The sequence below is a fragment of the Acanthochromis polyacanthus genome, chromosome 11, assembly GCF_021347895.1.
Source record: "Acanthochromis polyacanthus isolate Apoly-LR-REF ecotype Palm Island chromosome 11, KAUST_Apoly_ChrSc, whole genome shotgun sequence".
In the NCBI taxonomy this organism is placed as follows: domain Eukaryota; kingdom Metazoa; phylum Chordata; class Actinopteri; family Pomacentridae; genus Acanthochromis; species Acanthochromis polyacanthus.
Genome location: NC_067123.1, coordinates 21,669,890 through 21,697,705, shown reverse-complemented (window position 1 = coordinate 21,697,705; position 27,816 = coordinate 21,669,890). Strand labels below are relative to the sequence as shown.

General features: G+C 40.0%; 2 protein-coding genes across 2 annotated transcripts in view; both read right to left on the bottom strand.

The window, feature by feature from the left end:
* hpca (hippocalcin) overlaps positions 1 to 27,816 on the bottom strand; it is a 194,394-nt gene that overhangs the window by 162,963 nt on the left and 3,615 nt on the right. The window lies entirely within an intron of this gene.
* LOC110960635 (hippocalcin-like protein 4) lies at positions 550 to 27,350 on the bottom strand. The gene is made up of 4 exons (XM_022207958.2): positions 27,180 to 27,350; positions 9,180 to 9,353; positions 7,111 to 7,326; positions 550 to 7,014 (listed from the first exon to the last, which is right to left on the bottom strand). The coding sequence occupies exons 2-4, from the start codon at positions 9,339 to 9,341 to the stop codon at positions 6,817 to 6,819; spliced, it is 576 nt and encodes a 191-aa protein (XP_022063650.1). The 5' UTR covers positions 9,342 to 9,353; positions 27,180 to 27,350; the 3' UTR covers positions 550 to 6,816.

Genomic DNA, 27,816 nt, shown 5'->3' with positions numbered 1-27,816 from the left:
TATTTCTCCATTGCTGTCCAGCTGAGTAAATGAGAGTCCGCAGACACCACCGGCAACATTAATTTCCGCAGTGATTTAATTTCACGACGTGTGTGTGTGTGTGTGTGTGTGTGTGTGTGTGTGTGTGTGTGTGTGTGTGTGTGTGTGTGTGTGTGTGTGTGTGTGTGTGTGTGTGTGTGTTCAGGCTTTTGTATGAAGATGTGTAGTAATGTGGAAGTGTTTTGTGCGTGTTTACGTCCCCCGCCTTGTGGCCTCAGCACGGTTACCATGAGAACAGCATGAATGGTGACATCACTGCAGTAGTGTGACATCATTGCTCGATGGTGACTCATTCTCTTGGCTCAGTGTTTTGTGTGTGTGTGTGTGTGTGTGTGTGTGTGTGTGTGTGTGTGTGTGTGTGTGTGTGTGTGTGTGTGTGTGTGTGTGTGTGTGTGTGTGTGTGTGTGTGTGTGTGTGTGTGTGTGTGTGTGTGTTTGTCGAAAGCTGGTCTAAATGTGTGAAGACTCAATCGGAGGAAACACATAGGCCGAAGCAAGAAAACAGCAACAATTCACTCTCGACATCCATGTGTTTTATTCTATGTAACAAAAATAATTACATTGTCTTTGTTCTAGGAGTCTAACAATATTGAAAACAAAAGAAAAACAAAAGCAAAAATCATCCGACGGGACAAATAGACATTTACATGAACATCTTAGAGAAATGTTTAAGATTAGAATTATATTGCACAACCGAGCACAAATGATCCCCTGTCAAAAAAGAAAAGTAGAATATCCATGTTTATATTGGTGTCAGACAGCTCAGAGTGTCTGCTCAGAGCGTTCTGAAGACTTTACAACTGATGAGCTGCGCCACATGTGATCAATACAGCATCACTTCATGTTTAACTTCACCTAGCACAACCACAGCAGTCATATCTTTCGGTTTTTAAATGCAACACAAACCCATCTTTGGCACATGAAATCCGCAGAGCAAATGCTGATTTTTTTTTTGTCTATGTAACTGCGTGAAAATCGCCTGATGAGAGAGCAAGAAAAACCAAAGGTGTCTGCAGTCTTAGGAGGGAACGTTAAAGTGGCTGTCTCGCTCTGAACCGGTGCTAATGAGGATGGACAGAGTCTAATCAGCAGAGGAGTGCCGAGATGAACACATTGTAAAGCCACTTTGTGAACCAATGTATTCTGATCAAACTATAAAATAGGATGCTTAATCAAGCCTATGGCAATAATGGAGGGAGGAAAAAACAACAAAACTGTTAGGAAACAATGTACAATCAGGGCCGGTTCAATATCACGTTTTTATTTTTCTTCAAATATGTGCAAAAATGCCTTCCAGAGGAGCAACGCAGTCTAATTTCAACAAGTTTAATAATGATTTATGCCATCTTAAAAGTTAGGATGATTGTGTTTCTAGTTTCAAGAAAAATCTTTTGCTGGATGCTCATTAAAATAAGGGGTTTTTAAATTAGCTTTAAAGCTGCAGCAAAATAGTTTTTTTTTGTGGTTTTGTTTTGCTTTGGGAACAGTTGAAAAACTAAAAATATTTGCACAAAATTATTATATATCACCACAGTAAAGGTAGCAATTTGGTCATTTGGACCTGCTTCATTTGTGTTGAGGTCTTAACCAATTCCTGAAGAATTTTAGTTTGCATGCAGGTTGCATTTAGATATACATTTATAAACTGCTGTGGAAATGGGGTTGATGGAAGTGGAAGTGTAGGCAGCAAAACCAAAACAATGAGTTAAAACTGGCTTAAAAGCTTAGAAAGAGTTGGGCGTAGTAATGGGTTTGTCACATTGTAATTACAAAATAATTCCAAAAGAGAAATGTTATTAATGCAGCTTTAAGTGTCACTCAGTAACATGACAAAAAACTCTGCATCAGACTGTTTTGTTTCCACATGCCGCTCTAAACTTTCAAACCAATTGGATCCTTTCCATATAGACAACTGAATGTCTGGAAAGGTTTAGCCTCTGCATGCAAGGCTGCATTTGTGCCTCCACTCCATGAACCAACTAAACTTACCTTACAACCTATAAAAGCCTTACTCCACTGTCATATTTCCGCACTTCTTTTTAGAGAAACCATGACTGTGAGAGCGAAAATAATCTGAGAAAGCTGTCTGCATTACATAATGTAGCTAGCTTTGATCTCCAGGCATGTTCGTTACATAATAAATGGAGAGGACTGTACAGTAGTTGAGCTGTGAGCGGTGGCATTACGCTTCCATCCACTGGGTGACACTGTGACATAGGGCTGTTTTTTTTTATCACATTAATAACATACAGCCCTCCTTCACACTTCAGGCTTCTCCTGCCACACAAGCATCATTTCAAAAAAACCCTCTACTCGCCACTGATCTGTCACTTGGTGAAAACTAACCAGCATATATGAGTATTACTTGTAAAACTGCAACAGTACGCCAACAAAACGTGTCCCACGTTGGAGACGGCACATACTGTATACCAGCGGACCACAAAAGCAAATGTAGTTGTGGGTAATAATACTCAGTGCTTCATTGTGAGGATTTACACTTACATTTTTTTACAAAGTTAAACTAGTCTGAGGCATCTCTTGTTACACAAATGATACAAATACAAAACACGTGAACACTCGCACAAGTGCCACACACACACACACACACCGAGCTTCCACAAGCACTCACAGTTACTCAGGCTCGCCATGTACACACTCACACACTCTCTCTCTCTCTCTTTGTCTCACATACACAGTAGCCGTGTCATCATATGAAATTAAGCCTAAGCTAGTGGTACATTTACATATTATATCTGTTTATATTCATAAATACGATTACAGTCGTATTGTAATGTACATGTAGATTTATCATTACATTATCACACAGAGGAGGCTCGTTCTGTGGCTTTAGGGAGGGAGCATGCTCCTTGGCTGAGGGAGAAGGAGGAGATAATCTGATTTGCTGACAGGAGAGAAGTCTAATATTTATGTGTGAAAATCGGAAATGGCAATGATCCCATGTAAAACAACTTTCTTAAATCTTCTTTCCTAAATTGACTGCACAGGCATGTTGCACACAAACAAAAGGAGATACAAGCATGTTGTAGTTCCTTACTCGAACATACAGAGAAGTTCACTGATTGACAGTGTATGAATATGAAGAGTTTTACTTTACTCTGATTCTTTTTCTCTCCTTCACATCTTTCCATGACCAAATGGCTTTTACCACCATCATTTCTGAGACAGTCAGATGAACAAATCTGCAAATTTTTTTAGAACTACTCAGCCAGAATATGACTTCAAACAGAAAGGACTGCCCTTTTCCCCAAAACACAGGCTGTACTTACTTTTGTAAATACAACCACCTTTCAAAATTGGCGCATCATTCACTATAATAAATCGAGGAAATTATTTAGTTTTGGGAAGCACACTTATTCATTTTCTTTCTGATAGATGACAAGATTGATACCACTCTTCTGTCAGTACATCATGGCAAATATGAAGATGGTCAGGAGATGGTTAGATTAGCTTATGAGAGGCCAAAAGTTGAAATTAGTGGGAAAGAGCAAACTAGTTTGACTCTTAAATTATTTTTAAAAAACTACCTATTGTTATCTCTGAAGTTCACAAATATTTTTGTATTGCATTTTTTCAATTCGTACCAAAATTTAATTACTATTTTTCCCCGTTCTCAATCATAGTGCTAAGCTAAGCTAAGCTAAGCTAAACAAAGCGACTCCTGGCTATAGCTTCATATTTATGATACATTTAGATTCGTACCATCTTCCTGACTTCATGTGGCCTAAAAAAATGCATCAATTCGCTTTAAAATGGGAACTAAACTGTTCGATGTAACCTTTTGAGCTAATCAGCTAGCATACATAGAGGTTGTAGCCGTGAAATTCTGGCTCTTTACAAATGAATGTGCAGGTGCAATGACTCCTTCCTGCTTCACAAACATTCAGAAACACACACCGCCTGAGCTACCTCTTCAACCTTTTGCTCTTTTTCACATTGATTTTAGATCTGAGCTGAGTTCAGTAAAGTTCCTCTCCGGCCACCTATTATCAAAGCACTTCCTCTCTGACATTTAGGGAGGAAGAAGACAAAAAAAGGGGGAGAGCAGGAAAGTGGGAGAGAAAGAGTAGAGACGGCTAATTCAGCTTTTCATGTGAAACAACAATGAATCATGGAGGCAGGTTTGGCCTTTCTGAGAAATACCATTTCTGTCATAAGGCCTGTAATTACTGTCCTGATTATCCCCACTCCACGCTGCTCTAGTGGCTCCTCCTGGCACTCAAATTGCTGGTCTTCAAGGAGCATAACCACGTTTGTATCAGGATGCGTGTTTTTTTTTATTTTTGTTTTTTTATTATATTGCAGCTATATCACATTGTGGACTGTGAGAGTTAGTCCAGGTCTTGTTTTTTGGGTTTTCACACGAGAGAGACACACAAGCACTGCTAATAATGTAATATCTCATTAAAATTAAACCTGTTACCCAGAAATAAATACCCAAATCTGGGGCAGCATTTTAAGAAGTAATTAAGTGTGATCTATTACAGCTAATGAACTTAATCTAATAATATTTGAAGCAACTTATAAGTCTTCTCACTGGGTGAGTCTGTGTTGTAAAAAAGGCAATGCCCTTAATTCCGTACCAATCTGAATTTAGCAACAATTTTATCAGATTTTGTTCACTGTGCGAGGGCTGTTTGCTTAATAGCTTAACAGGTTAAAGAAGATTTTGGATGTATTGTTAATAATAATACTTAAGGAAGTTATTTTCAAGATCTGAGCAATGACTGCAGTTAATTCAGTCATAAATACTATATGTCATTTAGAAATTCTTAAGATTTTAAATATTTTTAAGGGCTTTAAAGCAACTCTGTGTTGAACGACAACACAGAGACATGAATGTCGCAAGACATAGGCTGAAAACATTACAACATTACCATACGACTTCCACTGATTTTGCCATTTTTTTCTGTCAATAGAAACCGATCAAAAGAACAATTTAAAAGAGAGAAATTGTGCAAAAGAGGCTTTAATTATGATAAGCTAAAATAAAGTCATAAAGGATGCATGTTCTCCTGCTGGTCGGCCCAGACTGCATCACGTGGAAGACCAGACGTTATTCTAACCTGATTACGAGTCCTTCTATTGAAACACATGTAATCAGTTTGATAAGATATTGATTTTGTTATCAAATGGGGAACAGCTTCAGGGACAGCCAGAAGTCTCTGAGTAGCACATCAGTATGCCTCACCACACTGCTGGAGGCAGCCGTCTGAGACATTCATCACCTGCCTGGCTCGTACTTAGAGAGTAAAGCATGTGGACTTTGTGCTGTAATGTCTGAGAAATGCTCTCTTTAAATGCAGTCTAACTGGTTGTGAACTTAGCTGTGGAGGAGCTAATGAATGTCACCGCACATTTACGCACAAACACTTGCAGAAGAGGCAGTTTGATCTGGTTTCGTGAGGAAAAGTGCATTTTGTTTGTAACCTGGTCTCCTGTATCGACATAACGCTGAGCTCATGCTCACATAACACTGTAAAAGACAAACACACGCACGCACACAGCTAATGTTGTGTTCATTTACAGAATTTTCTCTCTAGCAGCATGACATTTGATTCTTACTTGCTGCTCCAGACAGACCATATGGTCCAAACAACAGGTCCTTAGTTGGTGTAATGCCATTCCATTTTCATTCTGCTATCCCATGGTGCACAGCATCCAAACACTGGGTGCACGCAGAAATTAGATTTTTCTATGCCAGAATTTACACTGGTGGCCAATAAGACAGCATTAGTAATCGTCTGGTATTTTGGGAAACATGTTTGTTTATTACCCCCCTCATGGCCGTGTGATGGATATGAATGTGGAGCCGTTCAATGATTAGTTTAGCTTCCCAAAAAGACTGAAAGCAGGGGGAAACAGCTACCCTTACTCTATCCAAAGGTTTAAAAAAAGTAAAAGCAAAAAGTTGTGGCTTTGCTAGTTCTGTGATTGATTATTTCTTGGTTGAAATCACTGGCTTCTATAAGTCTTAGGCCTGGCAACCTCACGGTGTTGTTACTTGACAAGAGCTAGGTCAGCTGTCTCCTGTTGTCAGTCTCTATGCAAAACTATGTTGTGTCCTGACTGTAGCAGAGAGTGGTATCAACCTTTTCATTTTACTCTTGAATAGAAAACCAAGGAGTGTGGTACATGTTGGCTGACATCAGTTGGATGTAACCTGCTTTGCAATTGCATCGTGTGTGATTAATATCTTAGAAAGGCTGAGCAAGCAATGCATTACCATACAAAGGAAAATTTGTGTTAAAAAAAAAGATAGCAGATCTTCGCACTTAACACACCCTGCAGCTTTGTAATGTCACATGCTAGGCACTGATCTTGACAGCGCGAAAGCATGAGTGACACTTACACTACATATTTCCTCTGTAAATCCCTACCACGTTTCTTTGGTCTGTGCCAAATGGAGCTGGAGGGATTTCCGCTTTTCACAGAACATCACACTGAATATATAAAGACACCCATCTAGAGTGAGGCAGCAGTGCTGCAGGAGAACACTGCACAGCGGGGAGGCCTACAAAAAAGAATAGCATCAATCAGGGACTCACCGTGTCCCAAACATGGCTCATTTCCAGGCATCTGTGTCTCAGAAAAAAGGGGGAAAAAAAAGCTTCCCTGCCTCTCTCCTCCTCCTCCTCCCTCTTGCAGCATCCCTCCCTCTCTACTTCCACCTCACTCAGCCTCCTTCCTTCTCTAATTTCAGTTCAGACTTACCCTGTCCCTCCCTCCTCCCTCCCTCTGTTTCTCCACCCTTCCCTCTCTACTTCTGCATGTCACACTGCAGCAGTAGGACGATGGAGGGGTCAGACTTGGCGGCTTCTTTAAACTCTTCCAAGGTGATCTCATCGTTGTTATCCTTGTCCATCTTGGAGAAGATCTTGTCCACACGCTGCTGAGGGGTCAGCCCGTCCTCGTTCATACGCATCATGATCACCGTGCCGACCATCTTGTAGATGGCCTGCAGGAGGGAAAAGCGTAAAAAAAAAAAAAAAGTCAGATTAAATGGTTTAATGGACAGAGCAGATTTCCCGTTACACTCCTCGCAAACACACACCTCGATGATCTCCAGCATCTCCATACGTGTGATCTTTCCATCCCCATCCAGATCATACATGTTGAAAGCCCAGTTGAGTTTCTGCTCGAAACTGCCCCTGGAGGTGATGGACAGGGCACAGATGAACTCCCTGAAGTCGATGGTCCCGTCGCCATTCTTATCGAATGTCCGAAAAGCGTGCTGAGCAAACTTGGAGGCATCGCCATATGGGAAAAACTGCAGAAAACCAAAAAATCAGAAAAACAAGTTGTCATAAATGAGTTTAAATGAATATTTTGCATCACAAGCTCATACTGGATTGCATTAGTGGAGATTTTTGACCCATGTGAGGGATTTAAATCTATATTTTTAAAAAATTTTTACAGCTCCAGTTTGACACATTAATTGCATCAGAGTGAGCGTTATTTGTGAACGCTTAAACATATACAAACATCTATATTGAACCTGTCTCGTGTTTACTTAAATTACATAGTCAGACCATTCTGACACTGCTGTGAAATGGTCTACCTCCACCCATTATCATTCGATTATACGTGAAAAAAAAACCTTGTTCCATAATACTAATCTTCTGTAAAACTTGCCATTTTCAGAACCAAGAAAGGTCAACAAATGGCTAGGTCAAATGATGCTGTTCTTCTTTGCCATTTTGAACTAGATTTTGAAAACTGTAATGCAGATAGCTGAAGGAGATGGGAACGAAGTGCGAAATGCACAGCAGAAATTTTGGGCTTGTTAAGTCAGACTAACTTATTAATTAAGGCATCAAATCTCTTCGATCCTTCAAACAAAAAAATGTCATAATTGAAGTTCCTTGGGTCTTTAGAGCATGCTATTTTCAATGTTTCCACTTCAGGTTTTAGCAGGTAATGTGTTTTTTCTTTGTGTGATCTTTTCCTAGCTTGGTTGGCATCACAGATTTGATGCATCAACACAGATTCAACACAAGAAAAGCACTAAGAGAGTGCAGTACTCCGCCTAGGCTGCTCGGTCGTTGTATGATTTCCAATGGATAAGTTCCAACAAGTCCACAGTGGTGGATTTGTAGTAGGATCACAATCATGTGATCGTCAGCAGGTAGCTGACGTAGTGTTCACTTGTCATAGTTACAGTGATGCCGTGCCGCAATGATACAGAAAACTTTAACAAATCTGTGGATCCAGACTATAAGCTGCATCAACACAAAAATTTAATGAATTGGTTCTTGTGTCATTTTTGACCTTCCCTGAAAATTTCATGCAAACCTTTTAGTTCATTTTTGAGTAATGTTGCCCACAGACGGAACGACAGATTAACAGACGGAAGGGCAAATGTACGCCATTCGTTACACAACTCCAATTCCTTGGCAGAGTAATAATAGCGTAGAATCTATGATCCACTTTCACTGCATGACTATGAGAGCTTTAGCTCAAAGGACATTAGCTTAACTCAAATGATATCACCCTAACACCTAAGCATTTAAAGATGACTCTTAACAACAAAGTCATCCTTTGTTTCAATGAGGTTTCAACAGACATGAGCCAATGCTAACATGAACGCATTCTGCTTATGAAATTGAATTATATTCTTTATACAAGTAGTACTTTTCACACATCACTTGTGCAACCCACGGTTGTTTTCCGTGATCTTTAAAACTGAATGGGAGTGAATGAACTTGAGAGGATATGCAAAACTGATTTAAAAATATCTTTTCACCATGCAACCAGTGACAAATCAGTAGGTCTCTCTCTGGCACTTTGGCATTTCAAAAGCTCCAGAATATTATGAAGGAGTTTCAGGCAGCAACAGAGTTACAGGTATGATTAGAGGCTTCACGTCTTCTCTATGACCCCAACATTGATTAGTTATCCTCTGTAACATAAGCTGCCTATGTACAAACACAGCAATGCTATGACTCACTAAAGAGTTAACTTTTGTTATTTTATAACTATGGAAAAAACAATGAGTAATACTTAAACCACAGGCAATGAAGGAAAAAACACAATGTTACCCACGTACAAAGACCTTAACTATCGATATTAATGTCATAAATTCATCTCTTCAATACCATGTCCCTTCTCTGCTGCTCTCACCTTGACATAGAGCTGCTGAAACTCCTCCAGGTTGAGAATGCCAGAGGGACAGTCTTTGAGGAAGCCTTTGTACCACTGCTTGAGCTCTGCCTCGTTGAATTCGGTGTTCTTGGTCAGATCATCCAAGACCTCTGGAGCCAGTTTGCTGTTGTGTTTCCCCATGATGCTTCACCTCTGTGGGATGAAAGGCAGAGACAGAGCGAACACACAGGTGAGGAGGTGTTAGACAAACAACACTGATGGTGATAATGCACCTGTGTTGCTGCAACAGCACCGGTCTCTTGAGGAAGGATCCAAACAAGGAATTACTTCCACTCAGACACACACAGAGGACGCATGTTTTGTCTTTTTATGCATTTGTCTGTCAAAACATACATTAAATATAATCTTACCAAGACATTTAGTGATGTATTTGTTGTAAGAATTATGAAAATGCACTTATACTACTCTTAGGTTTTCACATCACAACAATTTTAATATCTCTTAAATGTTATGTGTCCACAAAGACCACTCTGTAAAAGATGTCTTCTTATTATCTCACAGCAACGTTCACTAATCAGAGTGAAGCATTTGATCAAATGATTTTCATACAGCTGGAACATGAAAAGCAGCTTTTTAGTTATAGACTGATAGCACTATTATGTATACATTATAAGCAGAATTAACACAAATTGATAGAAGAAGAAAAAACACATATTCAAAGCTGTCTGGTTCAGTTTTAGTTCGTAATCGTTTGCAATAATCTGTCCTGGTATTTTTCTAAATTCAATAATACATTTTCTTTTAGTGCATATACTGATTACAAGATAAAAAGAGTTTTTCTATACATTTACAGGCAGAAAGAGGCAGACTTTGTAATTATTACAAGCCCTTGATTATGCTATTTTTATCCATCAAAATGTTCTATTGCTAGTCTTCCTTTTCTGTGTGTCATACGGAATATCTACTGTACAGTCACAGTATATAATTCACTGCAATTTTAGAAAATATCACTTAGTGAATCTAAGTGTGTATAACACACTGCGAAGTCACCGAACCAGGTTAAAGCAGTTAAGCAGCCAGAAATTAGTTGCTAATCATGCAAATCTGCATTTGTGGAATTTATGGCAGCGATTTAATGATTTGCCTAGATGAGCAGTTTGAGCAGGGCACATACGTTACAGAGAAAATGTTCATGCTCTGAAAAGACTTGCCATTTCCATAATGACTGATATTTTACCTCGGTAATCACTTTGTGTGAGTAAAGCACCTGATAACATCACTGCTATTTTGGCCATAAAATGGTCCATTACCTCCATCAGTACACACATATTCCCAAGGCTGAGGACCACTGCAGTGCTTCTGTGACGCCATTCCTGACTCATAGCTCTGTCTGACAGCTTTCGCACTTTGACACCAGGACACAGCCGACACTGCTGAGCAAAGCGGCCACAAATCCCACTGGTGTGAGTGCAGTTTAGTGGCTGAAATATCCCCCCAGTCATACTTTATGGCGAATGAGTCATGTAGAAAGAGGCAGCTAAACCCCGAATCACTGCAAGCTGCAGAATTATTTTGGACTTTGAATTCCCCTGACAAGTGGCAGGCACTCTAGCAGAGGCAGAAGCTTAGAGAAAGAGCAATAAAAGATGCCAATAAGAGGCTGCTGAAGCACTAACTTGTTTTAAAAAAAGGTCACCTGTGATCTTATCAAGTTCAAAAGCAAAAAATGAATGTTTCTCAGTTCTCAGAGAACATCCTTACAGCTGTTTCACAGAAAAAAAGGGCAGCTGTAAAGATCATGTAAAATGGATGACACATATAAAAGCAGTTGCAATCAAAGAGTCAAAGCCTTAACACTGAACAGGTCAGCTGGATTTTCATCTGTTCAATACACTCCACTTAATATACAATACAAGCATCTTAGACTTGGATTTCTCTTTTAGGGTGATTAAAATAGCACTCAGCATGTGTGAACAGTGAAAGGGCAATTATAAGTGTTTCATTTTCACAAAGGAGTCTGTGTTTAAATTGCTCAGTGACACTGAATCCATTTAGAGATGACTGGGGATGTTTGGTTTTAGATGGCATCTCATTTGTGTGTCATCAGTTTTAAGATTTATCTAATGCACTACCTGAAGTCCCCCTCTGGCCATTAATTAAACACCTAAAACTCATCTCTGTGTATCACAGTTACATGTTTTATTTTATATATGCTTTTTTCTTTCCTTTTGTAAAATGGCTTCGACTGAACTCCACACCTTTTAAATGTGCAGGTCTGTTCAGCCCCTTTTTAAGCCTCTCTCTTGTTTGTTGTTCTAAATTTTGACACCAGAAACTTCATTTTAACAGCACATGTATATTGGTTCCAAATAAATATGAGCATTCTCCATGATTTCTCACAGTCTGTCTCAGTATTGGCCCTGAAAAAACTAAATCAACGACCCCTACACACCTTCTTACTTGCTGCAACTCGGGCACACCAGCTCGGTCGTGACTCTTGAACGCTGCATCACTACTCTAAGCATACATTGGAGTCATTTAGCTGTACATGTTTGAACTGGAAACCTATTCTGAAGAAGAATAAGGATACAGAAAGTCCCAACCTTATGTTTGTTATGTATAAAACCCCAAAGTCTGAGTCTGTTTTTGAAGAATTTCACAGTACATGATGTGTCTTCTGGAATATAAAAAACAGCTTATGGACGGACATGTTAGAGGGTCTTTAAACAAGCACTGACGCAAACACTGCTTATACACACACAGCTAACTGTTGCAGGATGTACGAAGACAGATGATGGTGAAGAAAGGATCGTAAAGTTGTGGAAGAAACACTTGTAGCAGCATTTTTCCCTGTGGGAGAAGGTCAGTTTGAAGGGACCTCCATAAAACTACAGGTATTGAAGTCATTAAACTTACATGACTTGCTGTCCAAAGCAGCAGACACTTGGAATGAACGTTTAACCATCTCTTAATCATTGACAGTATCCACTCGGGTAGCACTGACTGCATCAGTAAAAACAGATCACAAACACACCAACTTGTGCCACAAGTGATTTATTTTAGCTGGTGCCCTCCTGGGAACACAGACGCGCACACACACACACATACTCCACAGAGCTGTAGCGTTGTTTCTTAGCTCCAACTGAAGGAGATGAGGTCTCATCCCTCTGTTAGGAAAGCAAATGTAGCAGATAATAGAGTTTCCGGAGGAAGGATGCGTGAGGTGCAAACTAGGCAGGTGAGTGGGCACACTGGAAACTTACCCCATCTGAAAGAATCAAATTAAACACTGCACATGCCGGCAAAACAGACAACTCGTAGGTTCATTGTAATTGTTCCTAGGTTGGGTCCTCAGGCCTCTGCTAACTCATCTCACTGAGGTAGAAATCTAGTGTGGCAGAGTTTTCAGGTGTTAGAAGTTATGTGGAGATAACCCTGGCTGTTTCTTATTCTTGGCTTAGGCTGCCTCTCAGAACAAACAAGTCAGATCTCTGGGGAGTCAAGGTGAAGCACCGAGCATACAGATTCACCAGCTCTTATACCGTTTTCTCATTTTGGCTGCCTTAGAGAAAGTGATGCTTATCTGAGTGTATGAACATACAAATCTGTGTGCACACGTGCTGTAAGTTAAACGAACGTGTATTTGTTTTTGTATAAAGATGTGCTTGTTGTGTTGGAAAAAAGAATGGTAAGGCAGACAAAAGAATGGATAAAGAACTCCTGAATCATTGACCACATCTACAGTTTATTTAGATTTAAAATGGTCATTAGCCATGTAAAATGTAAAAGAAGTCCTTTACAGTTGAAAAGAACTGAGTATTATAACTATAGAACTAGACATTTTCCCTCAGCTCTACATTAACATTCTTCAGCTAATTGAAAAAAAAAAATGGAAAAAAAGAAAATTCATAATTCAGTTACACACAGGAGGAGAGTCTGCAATGAATACAAGAATTAGAAGCAGCAATGGGCATCAACTCTAGGCAGACAAAAAATAGTACCACTTACAGATGCTCACATAGTCTGACGGATCAGTGATTTCTGCAATGCACAACGTATTATGTACTCGTCTAATACACAAAAGCATTTCTAGCCTCAGCTAGATTACACTGCCCATTCCCATGACCTGTGTAAAACACAACACTAAATGAGAAAATGCAGACAGAACAATACAGGACATAAACTACAATAGAATAGAAACACAAGAAACAAGAAGCACCAGATGATTTATGATTACTTGACAGACTCCTCTATCAAATCAGTCTGAGTTTAAAATATTCACAGTCAGGATCCAGTTTGGGTATGACACAGAAGGAATTCCACATATTGGGCCCAAACTTTCAAATCTGTTTGACTAAATTAGAGATCCAGCTGGAAGCCACTGATCTCAAAACTTGGATACAGCACAAGGAAACTAAGCAGTCAAGAGTACCATTCTGTTGTCATTTATTGATGATTTAATATTCGAAAATGCATTGAAATGATGTCTTAATGTGAGAAAGCACGGTGATAATTTCTGTGTGGAGTTTACATGTTGTCATTGTTCCTGCATGGGTGCATGTTGGGTTCATTGGTGATTGTAAATTGGCAATAGCTATGTGAGCATGCATGGCTTTTCTGTCTCTCTGTCATCCACTGGTGACTTGTCCAGCATGTACCTCGCCTCTCACCTAATGCTGGGCTAGGCTCCAGTCCTATGAAGTTCTCTGCGGGATAAAACAGGCAAAGCTGATTGTTAAAAAAAAGTAAAGTGGGATTTTTGAATCTTTGTATATTTCAACAATCAATGCTTGATTCCAAAATGACCAATTTCAGTAGAGGCAGCATAAACCCTCAGTCTGTCAGATTCCATGAGAAACCTTTGATGCAATCAAAGTCACAACATCTGGTTGACTTTGTCCCCTGAACGCTGCAATATCCATGACATGTACAGCCTTGAATTCCAGCTCTGCACCTCCCATCAAAGGGATCAATTGGCCTGGCAACATGCTGTTGCTGTGCACGGTGACGCCTTTCACATTCTGTTCACGTCAACACACGGCGGAGGCTCGAGCGCACACACACACATTCAAATCCACACACACTCGGACCTAAACATGCCAGCTCAATCAGGGACAGGCAGGACATATTAGTATATTAGTTCTATCACACACTGACAGTTTCACACATATGGACTCTTAGACACTGACATGGAAATGATAGAGGAGGAGGAAGGACACAGCAGGAAAAGATGAAGAGGCAGAGGTAGACAAAAATGCAAGAAGAAGGATGACTCAATCTGGATTCACACCTCTGAGGGAGAGGACAAGCAGACAGACGAGGAGAGAGACAGGGAGGGAAAAGTGATGAAGATGGTAGGACGGAGAGAGATGTGAGACGGCAGGCAGATAAGCAGAGCTTGTTAAAAATTGTCCCAACAGGCGTTCAGTAGAGAAAGACGTGCCTCTTATTGAGTCTGAAGGGGCCTTAACGCATGTTCATTCCAGCTGTCAGACTGATAGTAAACAGTAAGTCTGGTCTGAGTTGTTAATGCGTGGGAGGCTCTGAGTGTGTCCCTGTGTAGGAGTGTGTATTTGTCAGCTCTGCTTCATGGCGATCTCTCTGATTGGACAAGCTGGTTAAACATGTCAGCGTCCATTGTGCTAAAGCTTACATTCTGATGGCTGTTCTGTCAAACTCAAGGCACTTGTTAGGCTGATGTATCACAAGAGGTCCTATACTTCAAGGTTCTCAGATTAACGTTTGACTTGTAGAAGACTGTCCCCCTGAGAACACTGACAGAATTAACAGGTTGAGTCAGTGCTCCAAAATGACGTGTTTACCTGAAAAAGTCATCCAGCAGATTGTAGTAATTATGATAAGAGCTGTCAGGGGAAGTCAAGCGGCACTACTATAAAATGTCAATAAAACATGGGACTTCAGTGCTTAGAATGTTGGTTATTTCCCCTTTCCAAACAACTTTCAGCTGTTTCTAGCCATGACCATGATCACAATCACTAGGGATGTCCCGAGCCAGTTCTCTAGAACAGATGTATCCAGATGTATTTTAATGAAGCGTATCAATGGAAAGCTGATCTTGTCTTTACTGAACTTTACTGTGTTTTATTCACAGTTGTCTGGTAGTGCTGCAGCACTCCTCTCCTAAATGATGACCAACTCAACAGTGCAGAGAGCCGAGTGGTAAGGATGTATACCAGTCTTTGAATCGATCCCAATGTGCTCCATCTCTCTCAACTGTAACTATCCAACGAAAATGTGAAAATACAAAAAAAAGAAAGATCTTACGTAAAAAGTAAAATGCTACGTTGTATCTTTCAAGCGTAGTAGGTGATCAATAACAGATCAGATGGGTGACTGAGTCTTTTTTTGGTTTTATGAAGCAAAATATATCTCATGATATGAATTATTAGATAATGATGCTGTAATTCAAGCCTGTTTAGTTCCTTCAAGTTGACATAATAGACACAGAAAAATCTTGAGTCCTGCTGGGATGTAATATGTTTCAATGTAAGAGTCCGTTACAGCATCTTTATGAGTCACAGAATATTTTAGAAAATCTACTTTTCTGCAGTCTGTATATGTAGCCCTGCGACAGACTGGCGACCTGTCCAGGGTGTCCCCTGGCTTTGCCCTAGTCAGCTGAGATAGGCTCCAGCACCCCCCGCAACCCTAGTGAGGATAAAGCGGTGTATAGAGAATGGATGGATACTTTACTGCATGCCACTGATGCGTCGCATGTGGAACTATGTACAATGCAACTTCTTGTGGAAAACAGGTAGCTAACAATCGTTCTTACCTGCTTAAAGGTATCGTTAAGACTAGTTTCAGTCATGCTAAGACAAGCTGTACTCTAATGTTTCACAGAGTTACGAGTGTATTACATACACATAGCTGTTTGTACTGCTGCAGTCCTGCAGTAAGTCCAACCTTCATGAAGGTGATAAGGTTCTTGTTGAAACTGTTTTAAAGAGATATAACTGTATGATCACTTTGGCCGATGCACTTTACGGTGCCGTTGTGCATTATCTGAAGAGGTGTTTCTGTAATTTGCAGCTTCAACAGCTTCTGACCCAAACTTAAATCACGCTAATTATCCTTCACCAACAAACTACAGTCCAAACAGCTTTCCTTTACGAACACTCTCTGCATTCAAGCAGCTACACACAAGAAAGAAAACAAGGTTGAATACACTGTCATTATGATGACGTTCATGCACGCTGGCTTTAGCCACACAGAGCCCAGAGGGAAAATGCGTTGGTGTCCCTGTGACTGAAAATGATTAGCTGGCAAAAGCTGTAATTGAGTTGGAAAGAGAGCAAAAATGGGAAGCTGCGTCTGCCATACAGTTCCAGTGTGTGCACACGGATGTGTGTGTGTTTGTGTTGTGTGTTGGCAATGGCAATAACCTTTGTGAGAGTGGAAAAAGTCCAATGGACCATAGCAGCAATAGGGGAGCAATCAATAGGATACCAGTCCAATACCAGCCCTGCTATGAACTGCACTGCGAAGTATGTATGTATGTGTGTGAGTGAGAGTGAAGGAACACAGTAGAGCAAGATGGAGAAATCTGATGAGAGGTGGACGGACAGCTCGCTGTGAATTATAAACCACAACCTGAATGGTCTTCATGGCAACTCAACAAAACATCAAAAATAAAGTAGAAGAATATGTCGCCTTGACAACAGCTGCCTGGCTCTCTGCCAGACCGCCGTCCGGCAGAGAACGAGGCTTTGGGCCAATCGAAACAGTCCCTCTGCCAACTGGACCTAACCAATGAACTGACTGATATATGGGCTCGATGTGGGGGTTGCATTGAAAATCTAAATACAGGCCAGTGTCTTCCACATCTGACGTGAGGCTCTGTGTTTGATCATTTATCTGTCCTGTTTGTTTGCTTTGTGCTTATTGAGTTATTGCTAAACTGAAGAGAGGGCCGTTACACTGTGACAACTTTCAACCGGATTGAATTCTCATGTAGTTTCTTCATGCTAAAGTGCTTATTATTTTAATCAATTTTACTTTTAAACACACAAATGATGAAATATTAACACCAACAGTACTGGATTGTGATAGCATGGTTGCATTATGTCGACCTCTCGTACAATTTTGCAATCCAGACTGATGATTTTAATCAAAACTGAAATCATCAAAGTTTTTTTCTTTAATTTACAATGATGAAAGGCATTCATTGCACTGAGCATGAATCCAATTAATTTACACGTAATATCGTAAACATCTGTTACTGAGATTTTATCTTACTGTTTATATACTATATTGTTTATACCACTTTATTATCTAACGGTAGGAGTTGTAGACTTGAAAAATAGGGGCTAGAGGCATGACTTAGACTTGACTGTCATGTGATTTGACTTACTCAACACTTGACTTCTTGACGGTCTTGACGGAATATGTGGACAATATTTTGGGAAACATGTTGGATGGGTTACACCTCTAAATTGACCCACAGCTAGCAACTGGTTAGCTTAGCACAAACAGTAGAAGCAAGGGGAAACAACCGGACCAAATATTTAAAAAAAGTAATTTACCTGTGGTGCTGACAAATGAAACAAATGGGATATATTAACTAGTAAACCTTAGCTTCACTTGTAGACATATTTAATTAAACAAAGCCAAGTTAGCTGTTTTCTCCCCATGTCTGTGTGAGAAGCCAGCTGCTGCAGTACTTAAGACAGATACAGACTCTGCTGCAGTTGCTGAAGAAAACGTAGAGGATTGCTTCACGTCTGCTGTTATTTCTGTAAAATAAAAAGCAACCGAAATGCTTACCTGACCCAACAAAGTAACGTTCCAAAAAAAAAAAAAAAGCAAAGAAGCGCAGTGTCTGAAAAGTCCCTAGGTTAAGGAGGTGATTTTGTCTTTAACTTTTACTTGGACATAAGCTTTGACTGTTCTGTTAAACAGTTGTGTTTAACCATTAAGATCTCTGAGAGTCCTTTGGAATTACATTATCATTATTATTGTTTCGTCCAATACATAAAGGCTTTACGAAGTTTCTTTTAACTGTTTTTTTTCTTTGTAAAATCCAGGAAGTTGCTTGACAGTTTTACGCTATATTGCTAGCAAACAGCATAACAAAATTTTCTGACATCTTCAAAATCCTTATACATTTTCCTTTTACACAGTAAATTTTAAGCAATTATAACTGCAATAATATTCAGTTATAAAAGCTAGTGTGGTCCAGGTAGACTATGTATCCTTACTTTGATTTAACTCATTTTAATGAAGATTATGACAGATTTAAATTACACAGCTTATATAGAAAAAAAGAATTCCATGACCTAGACAGAAAATAATTCATTTGTAGCACTCATATATCACATTTCTCTCCAAGAGTAAACACAAAGGAATACAATGTGTCCAGGGAGCTGTGTTGTGTTCCCATTATGCTTTGTTCTGCTCTGTGTAGTATTATCCAGCCCTTTTTAGGAGGCTATTTTATGAAAAAAATAATAAAAACCCTGCAAATACTGAAATATCTAGGTTTTAAATTTATAATATCTTTATTTCTACTTGGTGCAGGAAGTCCAAACAAACCTCAGAGTGGCATGTGATGAGTTAAATTAAACACACAGAGGTGGAACACTCGCCTTTGTTTTTATCTAATGGTGATAGAAATGCTTTATTGGCATGCATCTGTGCTGCTTGAGCTGATAAGGTCCAGCTGTTGACACATATTGGACATATTTCCATTTGGACTGGCAACTTTTTCTATGCAGTATTTGAATGAAGCTTTGTTCTTTTTTCTAACACACCAAAACATGTTTATGTGTGTGTGTGTGTCTGTTTTTTTAACCATCTCCTTCCTTGTCTGCACAGGACTCTTCCATTTCTTCAAATGGCTAATTGTTAGTATAACACAAGTTTTGACTTGCAATAAGGGTAGGCTGAATGACTGTGACATGTCAACGTAATAAAATTGGTTCAGTGAGAAAGTGAGATTGTCAGTTATGCAATTATTTGCCCACACCTTGTCTGAGTTCTGTATAAATTCTCCTATAAGCTGTAGGAGTTCCAATCTAGTGTTCACAGCTTATCGGTGTGGGTACTACTAGTAAATAAAGTAGTTGTTGTAATAACTGTATGAGAGGTTTGTATGTTTGGATGTAGTTTTTTGCAGTCAGTGCTTACAATGTTATTCATAACCAGTGAAAGTTGATTTAATAAAAAAGTGAACAGGAGTTAAGTACTTAGAGTAATGAAAGGATGTAATTGTGTTGAGGTGTTACTTCTTATCAGTGTGGTTGCCATATTATTTTAATCTACATACATCTCTCTGGTGACTGGAGCAGGAAGGATGCATCGCTATAGAAACGCTGCTCACCTCAGTGCAGTTCAAATGCTAATTTAAGACCAGGCAGCATGTCGAGCCTGGGGAGAAACATGGGGGGACAAAATGACTGTGTGCATGTGCCCTCATGAGTCAGACTCTCAGCTAACCTTTATTTCCTGTCTCGAAAAACATCAGCTATTCACCTGTGTTTTTTTATTTTATTGCCACAATTGTTACATGTTTACTGAAGTCTGGGTGACTCATGTCTGAGTGCTGCGCTAATTGTCAGGTATTGTTTCTGTCTGCACAATAACAAACACTGTACAGCCTTGTAAAGTGTGGCTAATAATATTTCAGCAATACCTACAAACTCAGGTAGAAGTGGGAAAATGCCACACACATGTACATTTTATAAGCACAAAAACGCACTTTTCTATATCAGACAAGCTCTGGTGGAGGACTGTTTAGTTCCAAGGCTCAGGTGTTCCAGCACCAGACAAAAACAGTCTCTAGAACAAACATGCCCATGTCCCGTAAACACACTCACACATACACACACAGATCCACAAACACACGCAGTATGTTTATTGTGTAGCATGTTCAAACTAGTTTAAGGCAACAGGGGAAACCGAGCATGGGACAAGTGTCCACAGTGCTTGGCCCTGCTCCTCTGCTGAAAGCGCTACTCTCATCTCTACCGTTTACAGGTATGTGTTCAGAAACTGAGATTGACAGCAGGTGAAATGTTAAACCCTTACTACCTACACAATAATAATGGAAGTTTGTATTCAGTGGTGCTGAAGGTTAATTTAAATTTAACTATTTACCTCAGTCACACAAAAATATTAAAAACCTACTAATTGTACATGGTAAGGATAAGACACACAGAGAATGTTTTCATAATCTTGATCTTTTGCTACAAAGACACAGAATTGAAAAAAAAAGTATTTACACTTAAAAAATGATTAATACAAAACTGCATTTTACATGAAGAAATATATCAGCACTGGCCGATGTAACAGAGCTTTTCTGTAGATAAATTTATGTTTGAGAACACAAACTCCTTGAGCTATTTTTACATTTGGAAAGTCATGTATTTAGTGTCTACGACCTTGAGGTGGACTTCTGTAAATTTTGGCAGCATCTCTGCTTGTTTTGGACTTACACTGACCCTGACTTATTTTTACTTTTGTTTTCTTTCTAGTAAAAATGTAGTAATTCCCAATGTATTTCTAACCATGATTACAACTTCCCAGTACTTCTGCATCTGATGACAGGCCACTTGATGTAGTGTTTCTAACACCATTACTAATACTGATTATTATTATTATCCAGTAACATTGGGGGGCGGCATGGCTCAGTGGGTAGAGTGCCCATCTTGTAACTGGAGGGTTGCCGGTTCGATCCTTGGCCCATCGTGCTCATGTCGAGGTGTCCCTGAGCAAGCACCTAACCCCTAATTGCTCCTGATGGGTCGTGGTTAGCGCCTTGCATGGCAGCTTCCACCATCAGTGTGTAAATATGATATATCATGTAAAGCGCTTTGGATAAAAGCGCGATATAAATACAACCATTTACCATTTAACCAATATTTGGAACTGACGTACATTTGATGGAACAATGAAAATGTTGGTGTCAAAATTTAGAATAACACAAAAAAATTATTGAGATGCCTTTGCATGTTTATCTTTTATATTTACTCCGCCAAGGAGGCTGAGCATCAGTGGAGTTATGTGACGATCACTGTTGGTTTGTCTGTTTGTCTGAGAGCAACATTACTCAAAAACAGAATAACAGATTTGGATGAAATTTTTAAGGAAGGTCAGACATGACAAAGTCACCAACTGATTAGATTTTGGCAGTGATGCGGCTTATAGTTTGGATCCACGTATTTGTAAAAGATTTCTTTATCATTGTGAGATAGCAACACGGTGTGGACTAATCGGGACTTGTCCATCAGAAAGAATACAAGGAACAACTGATTAAATTGCGGAGGTGTTTCCAAGTCCTGTCAATTCACACCACCCGTTACATATTTAGGTCATGCGATTCGGTATCCGTACATAATGTACACATGCAAAACACACACCTATGCTCAGCACAAGGTCATTTTGTTTGTGGGTACATCTATACTAAATGGCCATATTTTATGTTGCCGTGATTTCTGCCACAATTTATTTCAAGATTTCAGCCGTCGGTAATGATACAATGCCCGAGCAGCCTTGGCTGAGCGCTGCGCTCTCTCAGTGCTTTTCTTGTTTTACATAAAAGAGAATTTTTCAGTATTGATCTTTTAGTGCTGGTTAGCTATTACCTATGCCATGTAGCCAGATGAAAGATAGACGGGCAGCTGCATCATAGTCAAAATTACATGCTTTTTATTAATCTATTTTATCCATTAGGTGTTACGACCACTCTCAACTCGAGAGGCTAATGGCATATACTTGTTCATCTGTTTGCTTATTGTATACAGAGGGATACTTTGTGATGAGTAAAGTCACGATAAATAGTCATCATATCAAGTGTTTAGGTAGGTACTTGCTTTCTAATGCATAATAGCATAATAACAGTATATCTGTGATGACTGCACTGCTTTGCTTTGGTGTCTTTCTGTTTCTATTTAAGGTCAAAAAATTACTTGAAGGACCAGTGCAAAGGATTTAGAGGGATCTAATAGTATTTAGTAGTGTTTCATTAGTGTATCGTAAACTACAAAGGACAATTTACTGCATTTTTATGAACTTAGATTGAGCCCTTTATATCTACAGAGGGAGTGGGTATTCTTGCATGGAGCCTGCCCTGTTGCACTTCTGTGTTTTCAAATGTGAACCCTGAATGAACAAACCAATTACTGGCTATAGGGAGGACCTTTCACGCTTTTATGTGGGCAAGGGAGAGGGAAGGTGAGGGAGGGGTCTTTATTTGGTTGCAGTCCACAACCTAAAAGCTACTAAAGCTACTAAATCCTACACACTGCACATTTAATGCAGCTTTAAGGAAAACACATATTTCACAGAAAAAATGGTAAACGGGCTGCATTTATTTAGCCTCTTCTGACCTCAGCAATTTCTTACAGCGCTTTGCAGAGTAAGTGTCCTGTGTTATTCTCAGTGGTATCACAGAACTTGTTTGCTGATTACAATGTTGCATCAAGTCTGTTCAATACACATTTAGAACATTTTTAAATGTAAAAATGCTTGGCCACCAAAGGTTTCAAGAGCTTCAGTTTTCCAGGTTCCTCCAGTGTACTGCTATTTCTGTTTCCACAGCAGGTCCAAAGATCCAGGAAGAAGAAATATAGCGCACTGACATCAAAAACACTAGAAAAAATTCCATCTTGATGTCATCTTTTGCGAAAACGAACAACAAAGCCTTGGGCTGCTCCATGCTTATTATTTTATGCTGCAAATGACAACAGACTTGACCTTACAGCAATGTCCGGTGCTATTTTGGCCTGAAAGTTCCTCAATCTTCAAAAACTCTTGTCCATGTAAGCAAACAAGTTCTGGAGTAAAACTATCCTCGACATTTATTTTTGCTGCTCTGATGGAACATCAACAGACTCCTCTTACCTGGGGAAAGTTACTGCTGAGGAAATGCAGGTACGTTTAACAGCAAAATCATGCTAATCAACACTCAGTTACTGAATCATAGCCTCCACCAGAGGACCACAAACAGCGCTGTCATGAGGCCCAGGTGTGCTTCAGGAGACCTGTATGGAAGCTACAGGGAGAGTGAAAGAGGGCGAAGAGGCTACGTTATCAACAGGTTTTGGGCTGTCATGAGCCAGGCAAGGAGCATGGTTGGTGTCTGTTCATGCAACTGAACTTTGCATTTTTGTTTCCGTGCTTTCATGGCTTAATGTTTCTACCGGACAATTTTCATATTGCTGTCACTGCCACATGTCACTATCATTGTATTCCCCGAGACCTAGCTGGAACAGTAGTAATTGTTCCATGGTACTGTAACAATAAACTGAATGAATTTTGCTTTTGGACTGTTGGATCACCTTGGGGTTTGGGAAAACTGCAGACTACACAGATATATTTCAATAATCAATGAGAAATTAACACAGAGAATAATTAATAGATCAAGTAAACAGTTGGTAGCATTTCATAATATTACATAAAGCATATAACGCTTATTTTTAAGCATATTATTATTTGTCTTCACCTGCCTACTGTGCATCCCATGTTGCTGGCAACCTGAGAGTTGCAACAGTGTCAGAAAAACTATTCATTTAAGGGTTAAGACAAAAAAAAGCAATTCCACAGGCTATTGCTGATCTTTCTACAGCAGGATCACCCAGTCATTCTTTAAACCATTAGTGAGATTTAAACCACTTTAAACCACTGTGTTCACAGTCATAAGACACTCCCAGCATGCACTGGGCTAGAGGCTGAGTATAACAAGATAGACCATTCACACTCATATGCACACCTGGGGACAATTTCAATGTCAAGGCTCACCTAAAAGGCATGCTATCAAAGTCATTATGCTATTTTTTTAAAAGGTGTTTGCCCACACAACCTTTTAAAGTGACTCCCTTTTTTTTCCTTTTAAGAGATCCATTCTTTGAAACAGTTGCTGGTATGTGTTACCTCTCCATTGTACCTTACTGGACCTGTCAAGCCACTGGAGGACACTGTCAGTGGTGTCCATTGATAAAAGTGGATGTTCATTAGTTATCTGCCTGTGACGCCAAACTCCTTCACTCAACATTCATTTGTTGTTGCTCGACCACTATCAGCTGAACTATGAGCTCACAGGAGCTGGTAGTGTGATGACAGACAGACACACACACACACACACACACACACATATGCACACACACACACACACTCGTCTTCATATTCCAGCATCTGTCTCCCTGGCTAATAAAGCATATGACAGGAATGGATGAATCAATCAGTCAAGTGACACATACACATGCAGTAGCTCATGAAAGCCTCCCATACAAACACAAATACATGCACACAAAACACACACTGAGCCAGTGATGCATGAGACAGATGCACAGTACACCTGGCCACGGGCTTACAACAAAATGGAAGTGATACATGTGCAGAGGAAAAAAAGAGACACAAGAGTGAGAGAGGGGGTGAAAAGGGGTGCCACAGTGTTATTCATCTACTGCCGTAGAACAGAAAAAAGGAGCAGAGGACACACACACACACATGCACAGACACATACAGGAAATTGTAGTGTAACATGTTGCTCCAAGCTGATGGTATTGTACTCCACAGAATGCGGATCAATAGGTCTTTCCAGAGTAGAGGATGTAGCTGTAATAATGTGTTTTCCTATGCAGGGATCCGTCAGTCAGTCAGCTGCTATGTGTAACTGTAGCTACTTTCCACCCACTGCTGTAAATAACAGAGCAGCTATGACTACGTCGAACAACACTGCAAAGTTCAAACAATCAGCCCACCACGTCTTTAGCAAGCAGCCTGTTGCTCATCTTTTGTGATGAGGACATAAACGCCAAGATTAGAAATGCGTCTGTGGCGCATTTCTCTAAAGCTGCACAAAAGTTGCAGGTAACATTTACTGAGAATACAAAATGTTCCTTTGAAGTCAGTTAAAGGAGAAACAAGCAGTGGAAGCCCATGTTTCATCAACAAAGGTATCACAGAGGGAGAATAAATTGTGGTGGTTTTAGCATTGAACACTTAAGCTACAAATTATGCACAATTTTGTTGTCAGTGCTAACACAATATATGATCCAAATATTAAGATAGACCACCAAAATTCAAAATACAGAACTGCATAATTAATTTGTATGTACACTATAAACCAACCACTTACATAAATGCATGGTTGTAAGATTTAAAAAAAAAAAACGAAATTCACTGATAGAGACAAACATTTTAACTTTCAAACATTATTTGCATTGGGTTGGTCGACATAATAATGTTGGTAATTATATCATGTTAATATTGTGTGCAAATTAAACTCAAGTTTCTGCCTTAATTGATTTAAAACTAACTTTGAATTGATGTATTTTAATGAAAGTGGCTTGATAACTTCATTTATTTTTTCAGCTCAAATTCAGGATTTCAAGCCCCCTGTCCTAATAATTTCCATTCTGCTGAGTGTATGCTGCAGAAGTAAATCTCAGGTGTACACAATATGTCAACACTCCAGCACTTTATATTCTGAAAACAGCTGCTGATTTGGTATTTTTAGAAGAAATAAAACAATTGTATGAAAAAATAAGTGTGTTGTGGTTGCAGGGACATTTTGGAGGAGAAGGACCTTTAAAGGATTCTAATTGTGACTCTGCAGTGACTCCCTCATGGGATGCTCAGCACCACTTGAGACAGGCTGACTCCTGAGGACTATACACAGTCTGCTGAGAGTATAAAAGTGGGTTGAGTGGAAGAAAAGCGACAGAAGATGCTTTTCGGTTCAGCCAGGAGCCAAGATTGCGACCTATCAGGCTACCACAGAACTGTATTACATCTGCCATCATGCACTGAAGACCGGCTTCAGTTAAAGGCCAGCAGCCAAAGGGCCACAGACCCAAACTGATCTGTCACTGCCACCACCTGTCTGTCATGCATGTGCTCATCACAGATGTGTGCGCGCATGTGTGCACAATCATTTGCATCTTTACATTTTCTTGGAATGCTGCGTTGCTGTTTTTTTGTGTATATGAAACAATGAGCACTACATTATGTATTTACTGTAAATATATGGACACACACACAGTAAAATACTACGATGCAATAATTCATCTTATATGCGTTTGATGCGCAGTTGCATTCAGGCCGCCAGTAATGTGAACAAGCTCACACACACATTGGAAGCTGGTGCTATTGATTGTGCGGGTCCTGGTGTCATCCAGAGGATTGGATGATGCAGATGGAACTAAACCACCAGTTCAGCCCACTGTGTGCCTCTGTCTCTCCCCTCTCTGCACACTCACACAGGTCAATGAGAGATGACTTTGAAGACAAAATAGCCGGACTCACAGCTGCAGACGTCTTCTGCAAACACTGACCCACTGGTATACATGCACTTGTGATATTTAGTACAAGTAGCCACTCAGAGGGCATTCAGAGCCTCTAAGCACAGGAAGATATGCTCTGATAACCACATTATTGGCATCCATTTACATGCTTATGTCATGATGCTGATGCTCTGCATGCAGAGAAGAGAGAGTTTCAGTTATGCGACACACAGGTAGCCTTATTTTGTTCATCCATTATTTGCTCCCAAAGCATGAAGGACATTCTGACTTCTCAAGCTCCATTTTCAGATGCATGCAGAAGAAATCAGCTTTTTCTTTAGAAATGACTCAACAAATGAAATATATTCAGGGTGATAGTTTGCTTTCACCACGGCAAACATGCTCACCATAGTGCCTCTTTTCTTATAACATAATCCTAAGTTCAATTACCTCTACAGCATTAACTGCCCTTGCGGAAAACACATAAGCCCTTCACTGCTCAACAAGACAGTCCTGTCCAAGTATAAAGACACTGATTTCCCCCTTCTGTAGTGCTAAATAAGTGTAAGACACTAAGGTTAAGAGTTCAGTTCTTTTTGGATAACAGTCCAGCAAAACAACATCCAAGACCTCCTTTCCCATCACTCTTTGCCTTGGTTAATTAGCAAATACAGACACATTTGACACATTTTCACTAACACTTGTACTCATTAACACGATGGGGGAAAAGACCATTTACACATTTAAGGGGGAAAAAATGCCCTCCACTTACCCTGTATTGTCTGGAAGAAGAACAAGCTCCTTTAGCTAGAAAACAAAAGCCTATTTTTTGCTTCCCAGCTACAGTCACGGCGGTGTTTTGCTCCCAAACAGTTGCTCCCTCATGTAAAATCACCTTCGTGTTAACTCACCTCTCTCTGGAAGAAGATGAATGAACCGCTGCGTCTCCCTTGCCAACACATTAGCATAAAGGCCGCCTCCTCCGCGCGGCGATTGGCCAGGTGTCTCATTAAAGGTAGATCCTCGTCATCTCATTGGACGGAGCGCCTCTTCAATCAAACACGGGCTCATGCTCGTGCGCCTGTGCCCTTGCGTCCGCTCCGGGAAGCCGCGGCCGCGCGCGAGAAAGACAGAGGGAGCGAGAGCGCTAGAGGGACGGTGGAGGTAAGAAGCTGAATAGGAAAATGTAACAGCAGTCAAAACAAGAAAATGACTCATTTCGTTCGCTGCCAGTTCTCTTTTAATTTAACCTCATGCTTTAGAGAGGACAGTTTGACAGTTTTCTGCAGATATAAGTTGGCTCCTACGCTTTAAATGGCACACCTGGCAGGCAGACTGGCTTGATAAGCCCACATGGACACATACATTTGTTATACGCAATACAGTGACATAACAGAACTCAAAACTGC

Excerpts from the sequence above, each read along its gene's own strand:
- LOC110960635 (XM_022207958.2), bottom strand. The coding sequence starts at position 9,341 with ATGGGGAAACACAACAGCAAACTGGCTCCAGAGGTCTTGGATGATCTG. Across the intron at positions 7,327-9,179 it reads TTCAGCAGCTCTATGTCAAG|TTTTTCCCATATGGCGATGC; the intron begins GTGAGAGCAGCA and ends GGTTTTCTGCAG. Across the intron at positions 7,015-7,110 it reads AGATGCTGGAGATCATCGAG|GCCATCTACAAGATGGTCGG; the intron begins GTGTGTGTTTGC and ends TCCCTCCTGCAG.